The sequence below is a fragment of the Macaca mulatta genome, chromosome 1, assembly GCF_049350105.2.
Source record: "Macaca mulatta isolate MMU2019108-1 chromosome 1, T2T-MMU8v2.0, whole genome shotgun sequence".
NCBI classification, from domain to species: domain Eukaryota; kingdom Metazoa; phylum Chordata; class Mammalia; order Primates; family Cercopithecidae; genus Macaca; species Macaca mulatta.
The window spans coordinates 122,775,626-122,798,878 of NC_133406.1; the positions used below are offsets into that span (position 1 = coordinate 122,775,626).

General features: G+C 34.2%; 1 protein-coding gene across 2 annotated transcripts in view; it reads right to left on the minus strand.

The window, feature by feature from the left end:
- The window catches only part of MAN1A2 (mannosidase alpha class 1A member 2), a 160,340-nt gene that overhangs the window by 21,045 nt on the left and 116,042 nt on the right, over window positions 1-23,253 (minus strand). For both annotated transcript variants that reach the window (XM_028844502.2, NM_001261288.1), the window contains 4 exon segments: window positions 11,475-11,590; window positions 7,793-8,012; window positions 5,131-5,303; window positions 1,700-1,815 (listed from right to left, as the gene is read on the minus strand). In XM_028844502.2, coding sequence (XP_028700335.1) covers window positions 1,700-1,815; window positions 5,131-5,303; window positions 7,793-8,012; window positions 11,475-11,590 — 625 coding nt within the window.

A 23,253-nucleotide genomic window follows, 5' to 3' on the forward strand; every position in this document is an offset into this window, starting at 1 on the left:
ACATTACTGGAACAACTGGAGAAATTTGAAAATGGGACTACATATTAGACAATAATATTATGTGAATATTAAGGTTCATGAGTGTGAGAACTAAATGGTGATTATGTAAGATAATGACCTTTTCCTGAAAGTTACTGCTGAAATATCATAATGCTGGTTACTATCAACTTGTCCAGCAAAATGAAAAGCTAAAAAAAAAAAAAAAAAAAAGTAAAACTATGTGTATATGTGAGTGTATGCAGAAAGAAAGAGAAGGAAATGTGGCAAAACTAGGTGAAAAGACACAAATAATCATTATCCTATCTTACAGTTTTTCTAAAGTTAAAAAAGAAAAAAATAAAACAGGAGATACTACATAATCTGGGCCAAATTCCATAGTTTACAAATATGTAAACCAAAAGCAAAGAAATTTTATTTTGATATGTTCATTCAGCTAGATGTAGCTAGTGTACAACTAAAGTTCCTGTCGCTTTATTTTCTAGTCCAGCGCTCTTTCAACTTATACAGTCTCAAGCCTAATCACACAGGATAAGTCAGAATAAGAAACATCTAGATATAGGAGACTGAGTACCAGGCAGATGTTCTAAACCATCCCAGAAGTAATAAGGGGCTGGATTAGGGTCAATTGGATAAATGGAAAGGAGGAAGCAAAATAAAAAAAAGTAACAGAAAGAAGCATAAAGAACTGGTGATATATTAAAAGGAGGAAGCAGAAATGATTCTATAATGTATAAGCTAAAAAGACAGGAAAACAACAGTACTGGGGTAATAAAAGAAAAATTAGAATAAGATAGCATTTAGGATAGACATTTAGAAACTTAGTTCGATACAGGTACATTTTAATTGTAATATATGAGAATGTAAACTACAAGTATACTAGAATGTAAAATCCAGAAGGCAGGAATTTTTGTCCTGCTTGCCTATTGAAACATCCTCAAGTGTCTTGAACAGTGCCTGGTAATACACATTTGTTGAAAAAATAAAATGTTTACAAGGCTTTCATGTACAGATATGCAAGAAATACAAATAAGAAATTTAAGAGAGAGTACAAAGAGATATTTATTTGGTCAGTCTTCAGGGAAGTGGATATATTTACAGCCTCCATCTTTTCCAGGTCTGCTTACAGAGAGCTCTACCTGGGGTTTTGAGTATAAGACCAAAATAAAGTTGTCTACTCTTTTCCATTGTTCCTTTTATGTGTATCTTTACAGTAAACCTCATCGGGAGGATAAGTGGCTATGATCATTTAGTACCATCAAAACTGCATGATTATTCCTAACAGATTTCATTAGCTACAGCAGGGAGCTCAGGTATGATCCCAGGACTAGCATTATCAGTAACACGTGGAAGCTTGTTAGACATGCAAATTTTTAGGCTAAACTCCAGATCTATTGAAACTTTGTGGGTGTGGACCTAGTTACCTGTGTATTAAGAAGACTTCCAGGTGATTTTAATGCACATTAAAGAACAAGGAACAAAAAATTTTAACAGGTACTAAGTACTTTTTGGATAAAATACCTACCTTACAGTCTAAGTCATTCTTCTTGAGATGTAGCTAAAAAGTTTACACACCCAATTACATAAAAAGATATTTACAATAAAATTTAGTGTAACCTGTCACATAGTCATAATTCATCATCTAGTGATCACACAGCAAAACCAGTCTAGTATAAAAATTTTTTTAAAGTGATATACTTACTTTAATGTTTCAGCAAGAAAAAAGCTCTGCTGTACATCATCATGTGTAGGAGTAGAGGAATATACATCTTTAACTCCAGAAAATCCACCAGTAACTCGGCAATACTTTTCAATGGCCTATGAAAGAGATCAGACAAAATAAGGAATTCCGCAGAATTTCAAGTTTTGAAGGACAACAAAACTCTGAAGGATAATAGTCAAAAGTTCATAAAGATTTGCATGAAAATTTGATGGCTTAAAAATAATATATTATCAAAAGGAAATATTCTCATACTGGAAAAATTAACTCATACAAGAAATAGGGTATTTCCTATAGAACTTCTCTCTCTCCAAAACCCTTTAATCTTTTTAAGACATCTTATATTTTCCTAACTTAGAAATCAAATTTAGGCTATTTTTTTGAAATGAGGGGTCTGTCTGGCAAAATAAAGGTCCATTAGTTCTGACAAATCAAGATGGAGGTCAGTTTCGATTAACAATTTTTATTGCAATTTTACCACTTCCAAGGACAAACAATAATCCACAACATGCTAAAAAAGTATTACTTAGGAGCACTCTATAGTAATAGCAGTAAGAGATCATATTTACTAAATACATACTATGTGCCAGACATTGCATTATCATAATCCTATGAGTTAGCCATTACAGGTGGTACCAACTGGCAGAAAGAGCCCACCTACCATAATAATAATTACAGTATAAAGAGTTAACAATTATAAGCTATTTACTTTGTGCTAAAAGCTGTTCTAAGAGCTTTAAATATAGTCACATTTGAATTTCACAACTCTATGAGGTTAACAGCCTCACTTTTCAGATGGGAAAACTGAGACACAGAGTACTTTGCTCCACATTATTAACTACTGTGCTTTACTGCTTGACTGAGAGTTAAAATTCTTCCTCTTTTTGCATCTTTGGGCATGTCTAAATAAAATATACTGAATCAAATGGAATCTATTCACAACCTTATTTTTTAATTCAAAGCAACCAAACAGTCTGCTTATGCAGGTACAGCACAGTCCAGAATTCAGCCATTCATGAAAAGTGGAAAGCACATGTGGTTCTGTTTTTCTATTCTACCTAACCCTGGGTGGTCATCCAATGAAGGCATGGGTACTTAACTAATCATCGCTGTCTGCCATGGCTTGTTGTTTCTAGTCTTGCTACTTTTCTTACTCTTCTGGGCTTCTCCTTCCTATGAAAAGCTAATTAACATTAAAAAGGTGTTTATTTAATCAATCTGTTCATTTTATAGCTCCATTTTGATTACAGCTAAGTTTAAGGGGTTTGGTGCTTTTCTCTAATACATTATAAAGAAATTTTGGATACAAGACTTTTTAAGTACTTTTCTTCACAATAATCATGTGTCTTCACCACCATATGAATTATCAAAATGGTTGAAGAATAATACGAAAGTAGTGGGGAGGCATGACTAATCTTTAAGACATTTAGAGTCATGAGGGCCAGTTTGGAAGTTTCAACATGTAAACAGAATAGCCAAGGCTACAGAAGACATGCTATACTGCTGTTCTGCCTCACCCAGCCTTCCCTTTGCTTTCTTCACACCCAAGAGGAGAGGCCAATGGTGATGCATGAGCAAATACTATTTAAGATGTGACATTGCCTCTTTTGCCTCCATTCCTCCCTCTTCTCATCATTTCCACTGCACACTTCTGAAACTCGAATTTAGAATATAAGTACTCCAGTTCTTGTTCTTGACCAATTACACATTGAGTTTGTGTTTGTCCACATAGGCTATAAAAGCAAAATTCTACCTCCCATAATTCAAATTTAGACAGACATGGGCTAAAGTCTGACTCTGTCACAGCTCTCCTTAACAGACAAAAGTAGGGTCATACTTGAAGAAAGCACACAGGAAAAAAGGACCTTAGGAAATGGATGAATTATCCTAAAGTACTCCTCAATGACAAAAAGTGCTTCTGCCACCACTTTCCACTCCTCACATGATTCAGACATATCCCCCTCACTCCTCTAAATAAGAAGCATTAAATAACAGGGGATGTTCAAATGAAACAGGTTCATTATATGATTATTTTACCTATCTATTTCCCTTACATAAAATAGTGCTTAATTTACGGAAGCATTAGTAAGCCACTGCTAACAATAGAAGTGTGTGTGCATTCTATTCCCAAACCACTGTGGCAATAGTTTGGCTGTCTTCTCAACTGTGGCAGCACCCTCCTACACAGAGAATTTCACTAGTAGCCGTGCTCCCACTTCTGGACCCAAGGAGCCAAGGAAAAGCAGCATCAATAAATGCTGCATCTGTTCCTGTCCTGTGTAACCACTTGCTTCCATTAATATGCTCTTATTGTTAAAGTCCAGGAGGACTACCTAGGTCTGAATGACAGGTGAAAAATAAGTGTACTCCCCTTAGTTCAAGATCTCACATTATTCCTAGGTTATGGCTGTGGTCTCCCAAACCCACCAACTTGTGGATTACAATCAGATCCTTTTGCTTTGTTACTCCCCACTGAAAAAAGCCTTCAGGAGTTCCTTCCCCCTTATAAAACATTTAGTAGTTCTGTAAGGAATTCTCAAAAGTCAAGCAGCTTTTGCAGGTAGAAGATGCTAAGGAAAAAAGAAAAACAAGATTTGAAGGGCTTTTTGGATAAGCAAAGAACTTTCTATTACCACTTCGCATATGACAGCACTTACACAGTAGCTGACATAAGTAACTAAGATAGTGTATATTGCAGGGAGGGAGTTGTGCACACACGTCTTATTTCCTGAACAACTAAGAACCTTTGATTTGGTGTGTAAGGCTGTCTACATAATGTCTCCAATCTTCTCTCCCGCTTTGCCACTGTGCAACGTTCTCTTTACACAAATTGGTATACATCTCGCCCTAAAACATATCTCATACATTCCTGTCTGGGCAATTTACCAGCACTACTGACCTCATTTGGGATTCCTTAATCATTCTATCTAGATTGTAAGCTTAAGTTAAACAATTTGAATATGAATAGTCACCATAATTAGTGCTATTTATCACAATTAGTAAATCTCAAAGAATAAAACAACCCCTTACCCCTGGGAATAAGCTATACTTTTATAAAAGACTAATAATTTTTTCCTCCCTAGGTACTGATAGCCATGGATTCCCTGAAAGACTAGCATTTTAAGAGTAAACCCTTGCTTCCTTTACCTACTAACCATTAAAAATTCCTCCTTTGAAATATATATATTTATATATTTTAAAAATATTTTAATATTTTAATATATATTTAATATGTATTGTAAGATTTATTTCTACTGCCAAGAAACTTAAATTGACTAAGAGTTTCTTCATCAGATAAACAAAAACTGCCCTACAGATACTAAAAATGAGGTAACATGGGTGAGGATACATGGCATCATAGGAGGGCATGATGTAACACTCTTTCAGATAAAATGGAATATTGGCTTATTTACCAGTGCTGCTTCCCAGCCCCATTGCCTGTATCTTGGATCATGAGTGAATCGCCATAGGTACCAATAGGTTTCAATTACTTCTGGACGGAGGATATAATACTTTTCAGCCTGCCGGACAGCCACAGCCTCCACTGCACCATCAAACTTGAATGATTCAGGACCTAGCTTTAATGCTGTAACATGACAAAAGAAATAACTGAGCAAAATAAACCATTTAAGTTTGTTTGCAAGGACTTCTTTCTTCCCTGAAAGAATAGAATATTAAGTAATTTTTGTTGTTTATTTTTATTGTTGCTGTTTGCACTCAGTGCAAAATGAGTCATTTTAAGATCCACATTTGGTTTTCTTAAAATAGACTTATAAATATTCCTATTATTCTCACATAAAATGTTTCTCAGAATAATGTGTATCAACATACTGCTAAATCCAATTCTACCAATAAGAGTCTAGTAATCTTTTGGAAACAAATGCAAACCTAGACATTTGCACATCATATAGTCCACTGTGGTCCGAAATAAAAGTACATAGATAATTATACTGTGTGGAATTTTTTTTAAGGCAAGGTAATTTTTAAAGACATTTTGCCATAATACACACGTATAAGAAAACATTTTAGAACTTAGATCATGAATTGATTTAGTTGTAGATAATTACAGTGTAAATTTAGCTGGAATAACTATTAAGGAGAAATGAATGGATATTTTAAAATACGGCGGCCAAAAATTATAGCACAGCTATAAGAAAACACAGCAGAGGATTAATAACCTGCTGGAAAGTTAGCAAAACTAGGATTGTACTTTTTAATTAAAGGATCTAAATTGAGATTAAAGACAAGTAAAAACAACAGAAGACTTGAAAATACAGGACACAAATCAAATAATCATGTTTTGGTTTACCATAACAAAGAGGGTCACAGGTTCATCAACTTGCAATGTGAAAATGACAATCAGAAAAAGAATCAGCATCAGCAATGTCATTATGAAATGTGAAAACCAGAAATATAAGGAAATCCTTTCATAACTCCGATACACTATGAATTTCTGAAAGGCAGGGAATGTATCTTGTTCATACTTTAACCTATAAGCATCTAGCATAATACTTGGCATATAATGGCTGTTCCCTATTTCATGGAGCAAATATTTAATTATAATAACTATGATATGCCATATTTTAGTATGTATGCTATATGAAATTCAATTATTTTAGGTCTATTATTTGATTTTCGGTTAAATAACAATCCTTATTCTCGTGGATCCTAATATAAAATTGAATATCCATCCTGGTCCTCAATGTTTTACTGATTTTAGCTATATTTTAAGTGCATAATTGACATTTTATATCAACACAATAATTTAATTTAGCCTCTATGAATATCCATCCTGGTCCTCAATGTTTTACTAATGTTTTAGCTATATTTTAAGTGCATAATTGACATTCTATATCAACACGATAATTTAATTTAGCCTCTATTTCAAACTCAGATCACTGCCTTTATATGTATTACACACCAACACTTAAACTACCCTGAAATAACACTACTTCACTGTCCTCTTGACTTATATTCTTTCAAGAAAGGGAACCCTTGATTTAGTTAACGAGAAAACTGAAGAATCAATTTTGCCATAAGTTAATAATTCCTTACTGTATAAAAATAACTTGACAGATTTATGAACTAGCATAAATTTTAGGTCAATCATATTTGTTTCATGGTGTCTGATGATAAAGTAACCCTAAAACAGAAATTGTTATTTGATAAAATTAATGATTTGACTTCTGAAATCAAATAGAAATTTCTAGTTTTTTGGCTTTCAGGGAGCTCATTATCCATTACCTCATATAGAAACTCATGTTTTTAAAGCCAGAGAAAATCTTGGAAGGTCTAGTCCAGTGTTTTTCAGCCCCTTTTCATTACTGCACCCCTAAGAAGCGTTTTGCCTTTTTAAAAAAAGTCTAATTGCCTTCTCCCTCCATAAAATTTTAATACCAAATATATACTGTGTATCTATGTATGACTATATGTATATCTGTGCTTTACACACAAACAGTAAAAATTTTTTCAGCCCCAACCAAACCAATTTTTGTCACCATTGAAGAATCATCTCCTTTTCTAAGTAATGACACTGAAGTTCAGAAAATATTTGCCCAATGCAATGTCAGAGGATCTTTTTAGTTAAAGCCATAAACAATTCCAAAAACTATTGGTGAACTAACTGAAAAACTACTAGTTAGCCAGACACCAATAAAGATAAATACTATCATCTTTTGGTTATTCTTTTTATCACAAGAGGATAGGCAAGGCAATGTAACTGAAATCAGTCAATTTTATGTTCTTTTAAGTAACTGTTTTTATAGAAGCTGAAATGGCAAAAATGGATTCTTATATTAAAATAAATGTTATTCCATTTATTCCCAAATACCCCACGATTCTTGTCTTTAAAACAATTGCTTCAAAATCTTTAACAGAAATAGCAGCAGAATTCAGAATTTAAAAAATAATGCAGAGACACATTTCCAGAATTAAAATTCAAGTTTTTAAGAAAATGATTTGCCAGGTTGGTGTCAACTATCTGGAAGTAACAAGCACCTACATATTCTTCTTATTGCTAAATACATTTTTAGAGATTATTTTAGACTATATAATTAGCCTTATTAATATTCTTACCAGTTCTGTCATATGACTCATGACAAGTACGTGCAATTTCTGCCCCCAGTTCTAAATAATGACCAGCTTTATCTGTTCTGGAACCATCTGCTCCCAGTGCAAACATTCCCCCAGCAAAGCAGGCCAAATGCCCCATCTTTTTTTCCAAGTGCCCATTCTTCCATTCTCCAATAAAGACAAGACCTCCACGAGATTTCTTAATAAGATGTTTTTCTATAGCCTATAGGAAAGAAAAGATATTCAAAGTTTTAGATGCAAACTATTAAGTGTTCAAACTTACTATATCCTTCTGGCCATTATAAAACCTGGGTAATACGATAGTCTATAAAGTAGTAACTTTCCCAAACTAAGAGACTTAATTAATAGTAAGTGTTGGAGTGGAGGATCAAACTGCATATAATCTGGAACAAATACCTGAATCACTACCATAATAAGACAGAGTGGAAGAGGAGAGACTTGGCCTAAAGATTACCTTCTACATAGTATTATCTTTAGTCCCTTACTTCTCAGACTTAGGCATTTGTTTTGGATGCATTGTCATGGATAAGAGAAGCCATATTATAAACATTGTCTATCTTCCTGGAATATAAATTTTACTCAAAAGATGTGGGAATGGTGAGAGAAACAGTCTATACTAAACTTGAGTATATCAGAGTATAACAATCACGTTTCATTTTTAAAATGAGATTTTCAAGAGCTTTGCTCCTTTGGAATATGTTCTTAGACTTTGCTGAGATGAGCTATTTTCTACCTTTAGAGGTATTTCTATGGAAAAGTATAAGCAATGGCCATTAACTCAGTTTTCTTTAGTAGAAACTATTATGTATGATTAGTAGTTAACTTTTCTTTCTGACAAAAAGGAATATTTTTATTGTCAGTTGTTCGCTGACAAGTTTAATAACAATCAGGATTGGAAAATTTTATTCTATATTCTCTGTAATAATAATGTGAGTTTTACAGAACTGGAGTGACTATGTCTTACTGATCACCTATATTCCAGAAGGCATATAATGTAGTGTGCACTCAATACATGTTTAATTATTAAGTAATAAGTTTTTGTCATTGTTTTAACCATAGTACTCTGAAGCACAAGTAAAGTTTTTTGAGTATGGGGTGGTATTTTTCATGTTTCTGAACCTCATGATACTAGCATGTTTTCCACATAAAAGGTATTCCAAAAATGCCTAAAAGATGGTATTCATATGTTTGTCATTTTGTCATTTCTGTTCATTATAACATAAATCTTACCATATTACAATTAAAAGATATCCAAGTATATCCACATGGACTTACTAGAACTAAAGTAAAAGGCAGTTCACTAGGGTTTTTTTTTACCAATAATTTTAAAAGAAAGTAGAAACCAGGGATATGGATATCTGTAAGAACACAGTAAGGTAGGATGGGTATGGAATAATTTAAGTAAAATAGCTCAGAAAGACAAAGTTTAAAAATAACGTATTTCAAATTAGAATGAGTCTTAAGTGGGCATTCCTATCTCTTTCATACATTCCATATGTCATTTATTTTACAATATTCTAACAATAATTTTTGAAAATAATTAACACTGCAAAGACTGCATACTTGAGATCATGTCTCAAAGTGAAAGCTGACCAACTATTAAAAAACATTTATTAGGTACCTATTCTTGACTTAATAACTAATAAAACTAATAAAAACAGGGAAAAGAAAGCAAGTACAGAAATATTTACAGAATACACAACATATAGCAGATGATTCATGAAAAATAGTGTGAATTTATAAGGTTAACTTTCAAAATAGTTATCATGCCTTTCAAAGCATGTACAATTAAAAAAGCATGACAAATATAATTTTTTTCCTTTGGAAAAAATTAAGCAAAAGTCAAAATAGTTTTAAAGAAAATTACAAGAAAACAGCAAAAATTAATTTATTATGGGATATGATACACCACATTTTCTCAAATATATTAAATATATTCATGCATTTATCAAATACTATTGAATACTTATTATGTTTCAAGTAACGTGCTAGATGCTGAGATAATGATAAGCAAATTAGTCTCTGCCCTCAAAGGAGGCCACAGTCTAGTGGGAATTACTAAGAGCTATTTTTAACAATATGGTTCTAAGAATATTAAATTCTTCCCAGATAATAACCTATCTGGATCATAAAACTTTCTAGGTTTAAATTTTAATAAAAGAGAATAAAGTTCTCCTACTAAAATTTATATTCTTTGTTGTACCTTTAGTTCAATTTATTATTTAACACAATATCTCAACAAACACTTGTTGAGTACCTATAATGGGCAAAACACCATGAGCCACATATTAAGTTCAACTCCTGCGCATTTTTAAAAAACAATTATAGCAAATTAGGTGCCTAAAGAGTAGGGATATAAAATGGATAAGATTCTTGGTTTAATGAAAAAGACAAACCAAACAAAAATTATAACTCTGACAACTAATTACTGACTACATCAGCACAGTGTTGTTATATACAAAATATACAACTTTTAAAAAGTAATTAAAATCGTCAAGTGGATATCAGTTTATAATAAAGCAGGAAGCTAATAACCTGCTAAACACACTTACTTAACACACTTTTAACTTACTTTTCTATTTCAGTTTTTTCTTAGAAATACTCCATATAAATTCTTCCTAGAATGAATCTTGTTCCAATTATAAACTGTCACAATATCATGGTATGAAGTCATTTAAATATGAAACAATATAAGACAGTGGTTAAAAGCACTGGCTCAGCAGCCAGACTGTTCAGTTCCAGGCCCCATCAATTACCAGCAACACAACCTTTAGCAACCTTTAATAGTTTAGAAACTATTATGTATGATTAGTAGTTAAAGCAACCTTTACTTTAACTTCATTGTTCCTTAAGGTCCTCATGTGTAAAATGGTGATAATGATTAAATGATCTCATACATGTAAGAAGGGTTAGAACAGTGCCTGGCACGTAGAAAATACTATATACATGTGTTGTCATTAGTTAAGTATTTACCCATAAGGCTCTCAATGTGTAAATTCAAAGGGGTCATTTGAAAGAAAAAACGTTTATGAAAATGTATACAAAGTCAGAAGTTTTCCAGTCTCTGCAAACATTAACTAAAAGTAAATAAAATCAATTTTCATGAATACACTAAAATAAATTCTTATTTTATTTTATTTATTGTTGACACAGAGTCTCGCTCTGTCATCCAGACTGGAGTGCAATGATGAGACCTCAGCTCACTGCAACCTCCACCTCCCAGGTTCAAGTGATTCTACCGCCGCAGCCTCCCAAGTAGCTGGGACTACAGGCATGCACCACCATGCCCAGCTGATTTTTGTATTTTAAGTAGAGATGGGTTTTCACCATGTTGGCCAGGCTGGTCTTGAACTCCCAACCTCAAATGATCTGCCTACCCCGGCCTCCCAAAGTGCTGAGATTACAGGTGTGAGCCACTTCACCCGGCCTACAATAAATTCTTTCTTCAAAAATTTCTTTAAAATGCCAAAATAAAAGAAGACTTAAAATATGAGGCTTTTCTATTAAAATAGTAGCAAACTCTATAGTGAATGCATATAATAAAATGCTTATACATATTTACTGAATGTCTATAATAAAATGGTTATAAGATAGTCATCTAGTCACTACCAAATACACTGTACGTTCAATCTGTTAAGTAGAAAAATGTTCTGGAAATAGTCACCTCAATAGCATCATCATACATCTTTCTTGCCTCATGGTCTGTTTTATCTGACATCAACCATGCTTTCAGTAAGTATTCATAAAAACTGTCTCCCAGACCGCCGACAGATGTATGGTCTGTAACAAAGGAGAAAACAGAAGGATAGAGGTAAAGGCAAGGGAAGACAAGACAAATAAAGCAATATTTTCAATTATAATGACTCTGTTACAGGTCAATAATTTTAAAATCACACTGACAACCCCATTTCCAACACACTTCAAATTTAGTCCCATAAGTATACACATAATCACTTTCCTCTATATGTGTATCGAATTTTCTAGAAAATCTTTTTTCTCTGGATGTGGTGCTTCACGTACTTAGTAGTCTTTTTCTTGAATTAGTTTGTACACAGTCATAGAGCCAAACTTTTCCAGAATTGATAATTACCTTTTATATATTAATAGCTTTAAATAAATAAGTTATGACTAAATATGAAAGCTCGACTTAAATCGGATGTTAAGCAAAAAGAGCTTACTCTTAAGACATGTTCCTATACAATGGTTAATGGTAATTCCTAAGCCAAAGATAATAAATTAAAATACATCTACAAAAAGAAAAAACACCCGGCCGGGCGCGGTGGCTCAAGCCTGTAATCCCAGCACTTTGGGAGGCCGAGACGGGCGGATCACGAGGTCGGGAGATCGAGACCATCCTGGCTAACACGGTGAAACCCCGTCTCTACTAAAAAAATACAAAAAAAAAAAACTAGCCGGGCGTGGTGGCGGGCGCCTGTAGTCCCAGCTACTCGGGAGGCTGAGGCAGGAGAATGGCGGGAACCCGGGAGGCGGAGCTTGCAGTGAGCTGAGATCCAGCCACTGCACTCCAGCCTGGGAGACAGAGCGAGACTCTGTCTCAAAAAAAAAAAAAAAGAAAAAACACCCAAGAATTCCTTTATAATATCACCTTGCATAACATAAATAGCTGTTGACTTCCTACCCTTGATTACTATTTATACAAATTTTAGTACACACAGGCATACCTCAGAGATACAGAAAGTTTGTTTACAGACTACTGCAATGTAGCAAATATGGCAACAAAGTGAGTCACACAAACTTTTTGGTTTCCCAGTAGGTATAAAAGTTGTGTTGACAGCATTGTGTTTAAATAAACAGTGTTCATATCTTAATTTTAAAAATACTTTATTGCTAAAAATGCAAATGATCATCTGATGCTTTCAGCAAGTCACATTCTTTTTGCTGGTGGAGGGTCTTGCCTTGATGATGGCTGCTGACTCATCAGGGTGGTGGCTGCTGAAGGCTGGGGTGGCTGGGTCAATTTCTTAAAATGAGACAACAATGAAATCTGCTGTATTGAATGATTCTTCCTGTTTGATTTCTCTGTAAGACGAAAGATCTCTCTGTAGCATGTGATGCTGTTTGACAGCATTCTGTCCACAGTAAAAATTCTTTCAAACTTGGAGTCCACTCTCTCATATCCTGATGCTGCTTTATCAACTAAGTTTACATAATATTCTAAACCTTTGTTGTCATTTCGACAATGTTCATAGCTTCTTCACCAGGAGTAGATTCCATCTCAAGAAACCACTTTCTTTGCTCATCTGTAAGAAGCAACTCCTCATCCATTCAAGTCTTACTCAGTCCTATCTTCAGGCCCCACTTCTAATTCTGGTTCTCTTGCTATTTCCACCATATCTACGGTTACTTCCTCCACTTGAGCTTGAACCCCTCAAAATCACCCATGAGGACTGGAATCAAATTCTTCCAAACTCCTGTTAATGTTGATACTTTGACTTCCTCCCATGAACCACAAATGTTCTTAATGGCATCTAGAATAGTGACTCCTTTCCAGAAGGGTTTCCATTTACTTTGCTGAGATCTGTCAGAGGAATCACTATCCATATCAGCTATAGCCTTATAAAATGCAATCCTTAAATAACAAGACTTGAGAATCTTAATCATTCTTTGACCCATGGGCTGCAAAATGGATGTTGTTAGCAGGCATGAAACCAACATTAATATCCTTGGGCATCTTCACCACAGAAAATGGGTGACCAGGTGCATTGTCAATGAGCAGCAATATTTTGAAAGAGATCTTTTTTGCTTAGCAGTTCCCAACAGTGGGCTTAAAATATTCAGTAAACTCTGCCATCAACAGATGTGCTCTCATCTGAACTTTGTTGTTCCATTACAGACCACACAGGGAGTAAGATGCAGCAAAATTCTTAAAGGCCCTAGGATTTTCAGAATGGTAAATGAGCACTGGCTTCAACTTAAAATCAACAGCTGCATTAGCCCCCAACATTAGCCTGTCCTTGAAAGCCAAGCACTGACTTCTCTTTAGCTATGAGATGGCATCTTCTTCCAGTAGAAATCTGTTTCATCTACATTGAAAATCTGTTGTTTAGTGTAGCCGCCTTCATCAATTAATTTAGTTAGATCTTCAGGATCACATGCTGCAGTTTTTACATAAGCATTTGCTGCCTCACCTGTCACCTTTATGTTTTAGAGGCAGCTTCCTTCTTTAAACTTCATAAACCAACCTTTGTAAGCTTCAAACTCTTCTCCTGATGCTTCCTCACCTCTCTTAGCATTCACAGAATTGAAGAGAGTTAGGGCCTTGCTCTGGATGAGGTTTTGGATTCAGGGAATGTTGCAGATGGTTTGATCTTCTACCCAGACCATTCAGACTTTTCCCATGTCTGCAATATGGCCATTTTGTTTCCTCATTATTCATATGTTCACTGGCATAGTACTTTTAATTTCCTTCAAGAACTTTTCCTTTCCTTTCACAATCTGCCTAACTGGTGCAAGAGGCTTAGCCTTTGGACTCTCTCGGCTTTTGATATGCCTTCCTCACTAAGCTTAATTGTATCTAGCTTTTGATGTAAAGTGAGAGACATATGACTCTTTTACTTGGAATAGTTAGAGGCCATTGAAGGATTAATATTGATGCATACTAGGTGTACACTGTAGAGTTATTAATTGGCCTTATATTAATATTGTTGTTTCAAAGAACAGGGAGGCCAAAGGCGAGAGACAGGGAAATGGCCAGCTGGTCGAGCAGTCAGAACACACACAACATAATTTATTAAGTTTGTCATTTTCTGTGGGTGCTCTTCATGCTACCCAAAACAATTACAATAGTAACATCAAAGATCACTGATTACAGATCACTATAAGAGACATAATGCTAAGGAAAAAATTTGAAATATTGCAAAAATTACCAAAATGTGACCCAGAGACACAAAGCAAACGCATGCTGTCCAAAAAACGATACTGACAGATTTGCTCAGCACAAGGTTATCACAGATCTGTAATCTGCAAACACACACACCAACCCTGCAATATCTGTGAAGAGCAGTAAAGCAAAGCATAGAGCTAAGCATATAAACATATGGGTGTGCCTATATTTGTCTGTCCTAGATATACTCTTACTTCATCCCACCTATACTTTTAAACCTATCCAGTTTGACACTACAGCAGCTCCCAAGGCAACCACATTCTTTTATCCTTGACTTTCTACAAACCCTGTCCTATATCATTGACCTCTGCTTCAAAACTGACATCCTCCTCTCTGCATTAAAAAAAAAAAAAAGTACATTTCTTATAATCCTCATTCATTCATATAGTACTATCCCTGGTTTTTAAATTGGTGAGGAAAAGATAGATTATTCAGTGGTTTATGGCAAAAACTGGCTATCCATTTTGGGGGGAAAAAAAGCTTACTAATATTCATATATTTAGCTCATGAAATACATTTGTGGATGATTAATGATTTAAAAGTAAAATGCAAAAGAGTAAGTTTCCAGAACAAAATATAAGAATATATCTGGTCTTCCTAAGTAAATGATCTTAAGAAAATACAAAATGAAGGAGTCATAAAGGAACAATGGATAGCTTCATAAGGTAAAGCTAAAAGACAAATCTAAAAGACAAGAAGTTGGAGAAGAAATTTGCAACATACGTAATAAGAAAAGGATTATTCTCATAAACGACGACTCCTGACAAATAAGGAGAATTAAAATAGGGCACACAAAATTAACAAAAAAAGAAACATCAATTGATAATTAACATAAGAAAGGATGCCCAATTTCACTAGTGATCAGAGAAAGGCAAATTAAAACAGTGAGATTCCATCTTTGTCTATTAGATCAGCAAACATTTTAAAAGATTGATAATATCCAATGTTGGCAAGATTATCGTTCCCAATTGCTGAAATTGAAGGACAATTTTGTGATAGCTAACAAAATTTAACCTAGGAATTGTAGTTCTGGAATTATCCTATAACAATATTTACAGAAATATACAAATACAGATGTAAAAAAAAGTTAATCAGAATTATTTTCATTAGTAAAAAACTAAAGATAACCTGAAATGTTTAGGGAGGAGGCTAAGTTACGATATAAACATACTATGGAGGATTGCACAATCATTAAAGAGAATCAGGGTGAGTCTATAATCTGACACTAAAAGATATCTATTATATGCTGTTGAGTTGTGGAGGTGGAGCAAATTTCAGAATTATATATATAGTTTGATACTTCTCAAAATGTGTGTTTAAAGAATGTTGGTGTATACATAGAAAAGATTTTATCTCAAACTCCTGGACTCAAGCAATGCTCTAAGGAAGGAGACCTTCAATTTTAACTTTAGACACTTATAATTATCTAAATACCTGTAACTTATATAATTAAAAACCATCTTTTGTTGTAGAAAGTAACAAATGGGGGAAAAGAGCTATCATTCACCTTAGGCAATATGTCTGCTAATACTCCCATAATTCACTTTCACCTCATCTCAAATGCTATTACTTCTCACTTTTTTATTTAATGCTAAGTATATAATTTTGATGTCTACACATGTATATACCAACAAAGCCACTACTAAGATAAAACTATAGAACATTTCTGGCATCATAAAAGTTTTCCTAATGTGGCCTTCACAGTCAATACCAAATGATACCTTTTTTTTTTTTTTTTTTTTTTTTTTTTTTGAGACGGAGTCTCGCTCTGTCGCCGAGACTGGAGTGCAGTGGCCGGATCTCGGCTCACTGCAAACTCCGCCTCCCGGGTTTACGCCATTCTCCTGCCTCAGCCTCCCGAGTAGCTGGGACTACAGGCGCCCGCCACCTCGCCCGGCTATTTTTTTGTATTTTTTTTTACTAGAGACGGGGTTTCATCGGGTTAGCCAGGATGGTCTTGATCTCCTGACCTCGTGATCCGCCCGTCTCGGCCTCTCAAAGTGCTGGGATTACAGGCTTGAGCCACCGCGCCCAGCCCCAAATGATACCATTTTTTTCTAATTTCTATTATCACCATAAATTTGTTTTGCCAGGTTTTGAACTTTATATAAAATGGCCATTTGCAGCCAGGTGTGGTGGCTCACACCTGTAATCCCAGTACTTTGGGAGGCTGAGGTGATAGGATCACTTGAGGTCAGGGGTTCCAGACCAGCCTGGCCAACATGGTGAAACCCCATCTCTACTAAAAATACAAAAATTAGCCAGGCATGGTGGTGCACGCCTGTAATCCCAGCCACTTGGGAGGCTGAGGCATGAGAATACCTTGAATCCGGGAGGCAGAGGTTGCAGTGAGCCGAGACTGCAACAGTGCACTCCAGTATGGGCAATAAAGTGAGACTCTGTCTCAAGGAAAAAAAAAAAAAAAAAGCCATTTGCTTTCAACTAAGATTAGTTTAATGATATTCTTTATTTTCCATCTAAATATCTAAAAGGACACCTCTGCTTTATGAAAGCTTCCTGAATCTCAAAGATTAAGTGGCTGGGTATTACAGAAGTCACTTGGAGGAGCAGAAGACAGGGCAATAATAAGATGTCTTATTCTACATTTCAGATAGCACAAGAAATTCACAATTAAATTTTGAATAGCTTTCCATACTTATACTTACATTTAATAAGTTTATAATGATGGATTTATATAATATAGTTAGAAGCCAAATTAATTCTAACAAATTGACACATTTTATAATCACAAAAAATCATAAAAGTTAACATATAACTTGTAAAATATTAAAACAATACCAAAATGAAGAGATAGGGAGAGTTCCTTATACTTAATGGGCATTTGGGATGGGGTAAAGGTTAGTGGTACCTTTTGGGCACATTTTTTGGTAATGTACAAGAGCAGTGATTTTACATTTGAAGAGGAACTATTTTAAAACATTTATGTATCAAAACAACTATGACAAAATATTCCCATCAATATTACAACCTCAATTTTGCGGTTAAGTCAAAATGTATTGACTCATTCAGTGACACTACCATCTTATCAGCTGCCCAGTCTTTTCTTAGACGTCAACTGTGTAAAATCACGCTGCATTTTGGTTGTCCTTATGTTTTAACTATGACTTTCTTGTATAGCTTTTCGTTTTCTCCAGATTTTCTAACTGGTTTCCTATTGTGTCCCATCACTTTCCCTAATCATTTATTGTATCCTAGCCTATCAACCATGTTACTTATACTGAGTCACCCCTCGCTCCTTACTACCCTAGAGACCTTCCTCCCAATCTGGTCATTTACTAGGCATAGTCCACAGCTGTCATCTTGTCACTTCTCTTTTCTTGCTTTCCAGAGTTATGCCTATTGCTTCTTCAGTCCTATGTCTTTGTCTATACCTGCTTTACTGAATCACATTCTGAAATAACTTCCCACAAAAGAGTGTGTGGGATGTAAACCTTTTCATCTGAAAATGTCATTGTTATGCTCTCTCATTTAATTTTATTTCATATGGGTATCAAATTCAAGGTTGGAAATAATTTTCCCCCAGAGCTTCTTGAAAGTACCATTCCAATACCTTCTAACATCCAGTATAATTGGTAAGAAATCTGATGTTATTTTTTAATAGGCTTAATATGTTCCCAATCTTACTTCCTCACACTCAGGTCTCTTCTCCGAGGTTGATAATCTTCACTTAAACATTGATTAAATTTAGGTACAGTCTTTTTTTATTTGTTTGTTCCGACAGTCATTGTGCTAGGCACTTTTCAAACTACAGATCAGTATCTTTCAGCTCTGGGAAAAATCTTTTCTATTTCTTTGATATTTTCTGTATTCCACTTTTTCAGTTATTTCCTCTGAAATGCTCATTAATTGGAAATTGAACCTCCTGGACTGAGTTTCTATTATTCTCTTCTCTCAAATTTTAGTCTTTTAGTCTTCCTGTATATTCCAGGAACTTTATTAAATCAATATCTTTAGTCTCATCACTGAAGCTTTAATGTCAGCAATCATACTTTTAATCTGAACTCTTTTTTCATTCTCTAATTGCTTCCTTTTCACAGTATCCTATTTTTATTCTATGAATATACCTCCTCCAAGTTATTTGACTCAAATGGAGAATTAAAAATGTTTATAGAATTGTCTCCTGTGGGATCCCTTTTTTGACTATAAATACTTTTTACTGTGAAATTTAACATGTATACAGAAAAGTATATAAAACAGAAATGTTCTCCTTATTATAGAGAACCTTTGTATAACCCACAGTCAACAATACCTTCCACGTATCCCACAAAATCATAATTCCCACCCACCAAAAAAGTAACCAATATCTTAACTTTTGGGGTAACTACTTCTTGGAATTTTTAATACATTTACCATCTGATACCCTCTCCCAATTACTATGAGCTTATTTTGCCTATTGGTATATGTAATATATTAATTAAATGTAACTGTATTCTCACGTCCAGCTTCTATAGTTCAAGATTCAACCATGTTGTTATATGTAACTGTGTATCATTTATTTGCATTTCTGTATGATATCCCACTGTAGTAGTCAACGATTATTTAATTATCCATGCTTAAGAATAAAGTTCTGGGTAGCTAGTGTGGGTTTCCTCTATTGAATAGCAGCTGTTCCTCCACTGAGTAGACCTAATTGTCACTAATTCTATCCTGAGTGTGGATACTGACTGGATGCTTTCTATGTAGAATGCTTTGAGGAAGGATGGGCTAACTGGTAGGCTTTGTTTCAGAATCAGGAATGGATACTGTGGGACTGTGGACCTGGTTAAATTTCAGAATGAAGGGAGACTTTATTTTGGGAAACAAACATCCATGTTGAAAGCTTTAACTTCCCTCAATGAAATCATGAGGTTTTTAAAAAGAGAGAGCTGTATAGTTATTCCTAGTGGTAAATACCAGGGATGGAGGTGGCACTTAAGGATTTCAGGTAGAGCCCATGTTCCATATAATGACCTTGAATAAATACCTGTTTTTTGTTGTACTTTTCATATATTTGTTCACTTGTATTGATTGTTTATGAACCCAAAATCTCTCTGGGATTCCATCAGTTACCTTTCCTGTAGTCCCTCTGTAGCCATTCCCAGCCACTCTATGTTCTGCAAATTTGTTGAAATATATTGTCCATTATTACCTCCCCCTTGCCTTCAAATCTTTTTATTAGTATGAGTTTATGCCTATCTATAAATATTTCTCTACTTTCATTTCATTATGGTCTCAAGAAAGATGACTGGCCACAGTGGTGACGTTATAGTGCAATCTTCTTCCATGAAGCACAAGTACTACTATAACTTTATCAAGTTCACTACTTCTTTGATAACTGCAATTAGTTAATACTATACATGTTTAACTTCTTATTCCTCTGTCTCATAATCTGCTCCCATTGTTTGTCCTATCATGAATAAAAACCAAAGCACATGGAAGCTAAAGGAATCTTGGTTTAATTTCTGTATTTCTTTATGGTATGGAACTTGTAAGTTTATAACCACTTTGTTATTCAAGATGATTTTACATAGAAAACCTTTTTAAAATGTGTTGCACAGAAAAACCTTTTAAAAATCAAAAAACATTTATCCTTGAACACAGATTTGAACTGCATGGGTCCATTATATATGAATTTTTAAAAATAAATATATTGAAATGATCTTTAAGATTTGCAACAATGTGGAAAAACTCAGAAAAGCCACAAGGCCTAAAAATAGAGAAAATATTAAGAAAGAGTTGAATGTGTCATGAATGAATAACAGATGTGTAGATACTAGTCTATTTTACCATTTAGTATCATGAAATCTATTATAAAAAGTTAAAATGTATCAAAACTTACATATACACAGACAAACATGGTGCCATTGATAGTTAAAAGAAATGTAAACAAATGTAAAGATGCAGTATTAAATCATAAATGTATAAGATTAATTGTAGTACATACTTTACTACTGTAATAATTTCACAGACACCTCTCGTTGCCATGCAGTGAGCTCAAGGGTTTATAAATATCAACTTAAAACATCCTGTGACACTAATCATCTCCGTGTCTTCAGTAAACTGCGTATTGCAGTAAAAAAGTGATTTCTTGTGGTTCTTGTGTATTTTTCATTGTCTTCGGCACAGTAGTCTAAACCTTGAATAACACCATGGGACCCATATGAAGTGCCACTAGCAATCTGAAAGTGCTCCAAAGAAGCAAAGAAAAGGCATGATATTACAAGAAAAAGTTGAACTGCTTGATTTGTACCATAGATTGAGGTTTGCCACTGTGGTTGCCACCATTTCAGACAGACTAGTCATCTTGGAAACAGACAACATAAATTTACAGCATCAATAAATAAAGTACAGTACTGTGCATGCATTTTCTCTTCCTTATGATTTTTCTCATGACATTTTATTTTCTCTGGCTTACTTTAAGAACACAGTATATAATAAATAAAACATACAAAATATGTACTAGTTGACTTGATAAGACTTCTGGGTCAACAGTAGGCTATTAGTAGTTAACTTTTGGAGGAGTCAAAAGTCATATGTGAAGTTTTAATGACACAACAGGTTGGTGACTCTAACCCCCCGTGTTGTTCAAGGGTCAACTGTAGTTATATAATGATTCTTTGTCAAGACGCTCTTAAAGGTTCATGCAAAATCCCACCCCATAGCTGAAACACATACCAATTATAAAAGACTAAATATTAAAAATATATAGCCATATTCAAAAACAAAGTAACATCTGCAGTCAAGAAGAAATACAAAGAAATTCATAGTGTCAAAGGCAGAAGTTTCTATTTCTTGAAAATGAAGTAAACAAAGACATCTAGGAGTTTACTTCCTGCAACGTAGGAAAAGCATTCAAAAGCACTCAGTTGTGGTGGAGACTCTGGTTATAAAAAGTTATTTTCCTAAACTACAAGGAAGCAGCAGAAACAGCTACACGAGACCTAGGATAAATTGTTATATATTTTGGGAATGTGTAATATCTTCAAGAGAAGAGAGAACTGTGATTCCAGTATAAAAACTGTTCTGAACTGATGAACCTGTGAAAGTAATAATAAAACTAAAAGTAGGGAAAAGTTAGTAAGGGGAGTCGTGAGAGAAATATACATCTTATGAAGCTCTGACTCAAGATAAGCTTGCAAATGAAAATTCCAGTGCCCATGAGAAAAACTAAAATAAGGAAAGAACTGCTAAGAAATTCAACTATACAAACAGAGAATTCACTGTATTTTTTAAAAAAGCAAATAATGGAGCAACCTTTTCAAAAGAAGTTTAAAATTAGTATATTTTGGTGTCCTAAGGAAACAAAGAAAATCTATAAAGCAAAACGGATAAAATTACATTGAGAAATTGGCAAATATAAAAGATTTTAATACATCTACTTTAAAACAGATAGATCAGAAAAAAAATCAGATAATGAATCTGAAAAGTCTTACTTAATATTCTAAGAAACATGAATTAAAGAAAATTAACTCTCTGGTAAACTATTTGCAACTTCCCAGCAGACACTAATTTCACTGGCTTAAGCTTCTATAAAATGCCCTATAGTACCTAGCACAATTCTGATAGTAATGTATACTTATACACAATTATAATTAACAGCTAAATTTCTATTTTCTAGTATAAGTAACATTTCAATTATAATAACTTTGAAGGTACTTTTTGTTTTTTTCTAAATCAACTGGACTGGGGCTGGGCACAATGGCTCACGCCTGTAATCCCAGCACCTTGGGAGGCCGAGGCAGGCGGATCACAAGGTCAGCAGATCGAGACCATCCTGGCCAACATGGTGAAACCCCGTCTCTACTAAAATGCAAAAAAATTAGCCAGGTGTGGTGGCACACAAGTGTAGTCCCAGCTACTCGGGAGGCTGAGGCAGGGGAATAACTTGAACTCAGGAGGTGGAGGTTGCAGTGAGCTGAGATCGCACCATTGCACTCCAGCCTGATAGAGTGAGACTTCATCTCAAAAAAAAAAAAAAAAAAAAATCAACTGGACTGTATTTCTTTAAAAAACAAATGCATTTTTATACTCTCACTCTTTTTGAAAACAAATAATGGATTATGGAATAAATACTAATACCTAGCATAATACCAAATACAAGTTCAACAAAAACAAGGGGTTGGTGACTCTAACCCCCCTGTGTTGTTCAAGGGTCAACTGTAGTTATACAATGATTCTTTATATAATCATACATGCTGAATGAATGTATTAAATAATATCTGAAGTACTAATTCTTTCAAGTTTTAATAAAATTTCCATGTACGCATTTTTAAACACTTTCCTAACTCTCCATTACTAAAATTGTACTACATTCAATTATTTGCATTAAATATCCATTATGAAGATAATTTTTAAAAACTAATAAGATCTCATTCATGTAGATTATCAGAAAAATGCATAAAAATCTTGATTTAAAGATCCCCTTTTGGAGTTTTTAAATATTCTGTAAATGTTATCTTTGTGCCTAGAGCTTTTACATTTTCCACATAAAATATTTCATACCACTCAGTTGACTGTAATAAGAATGTATCTTACAGAA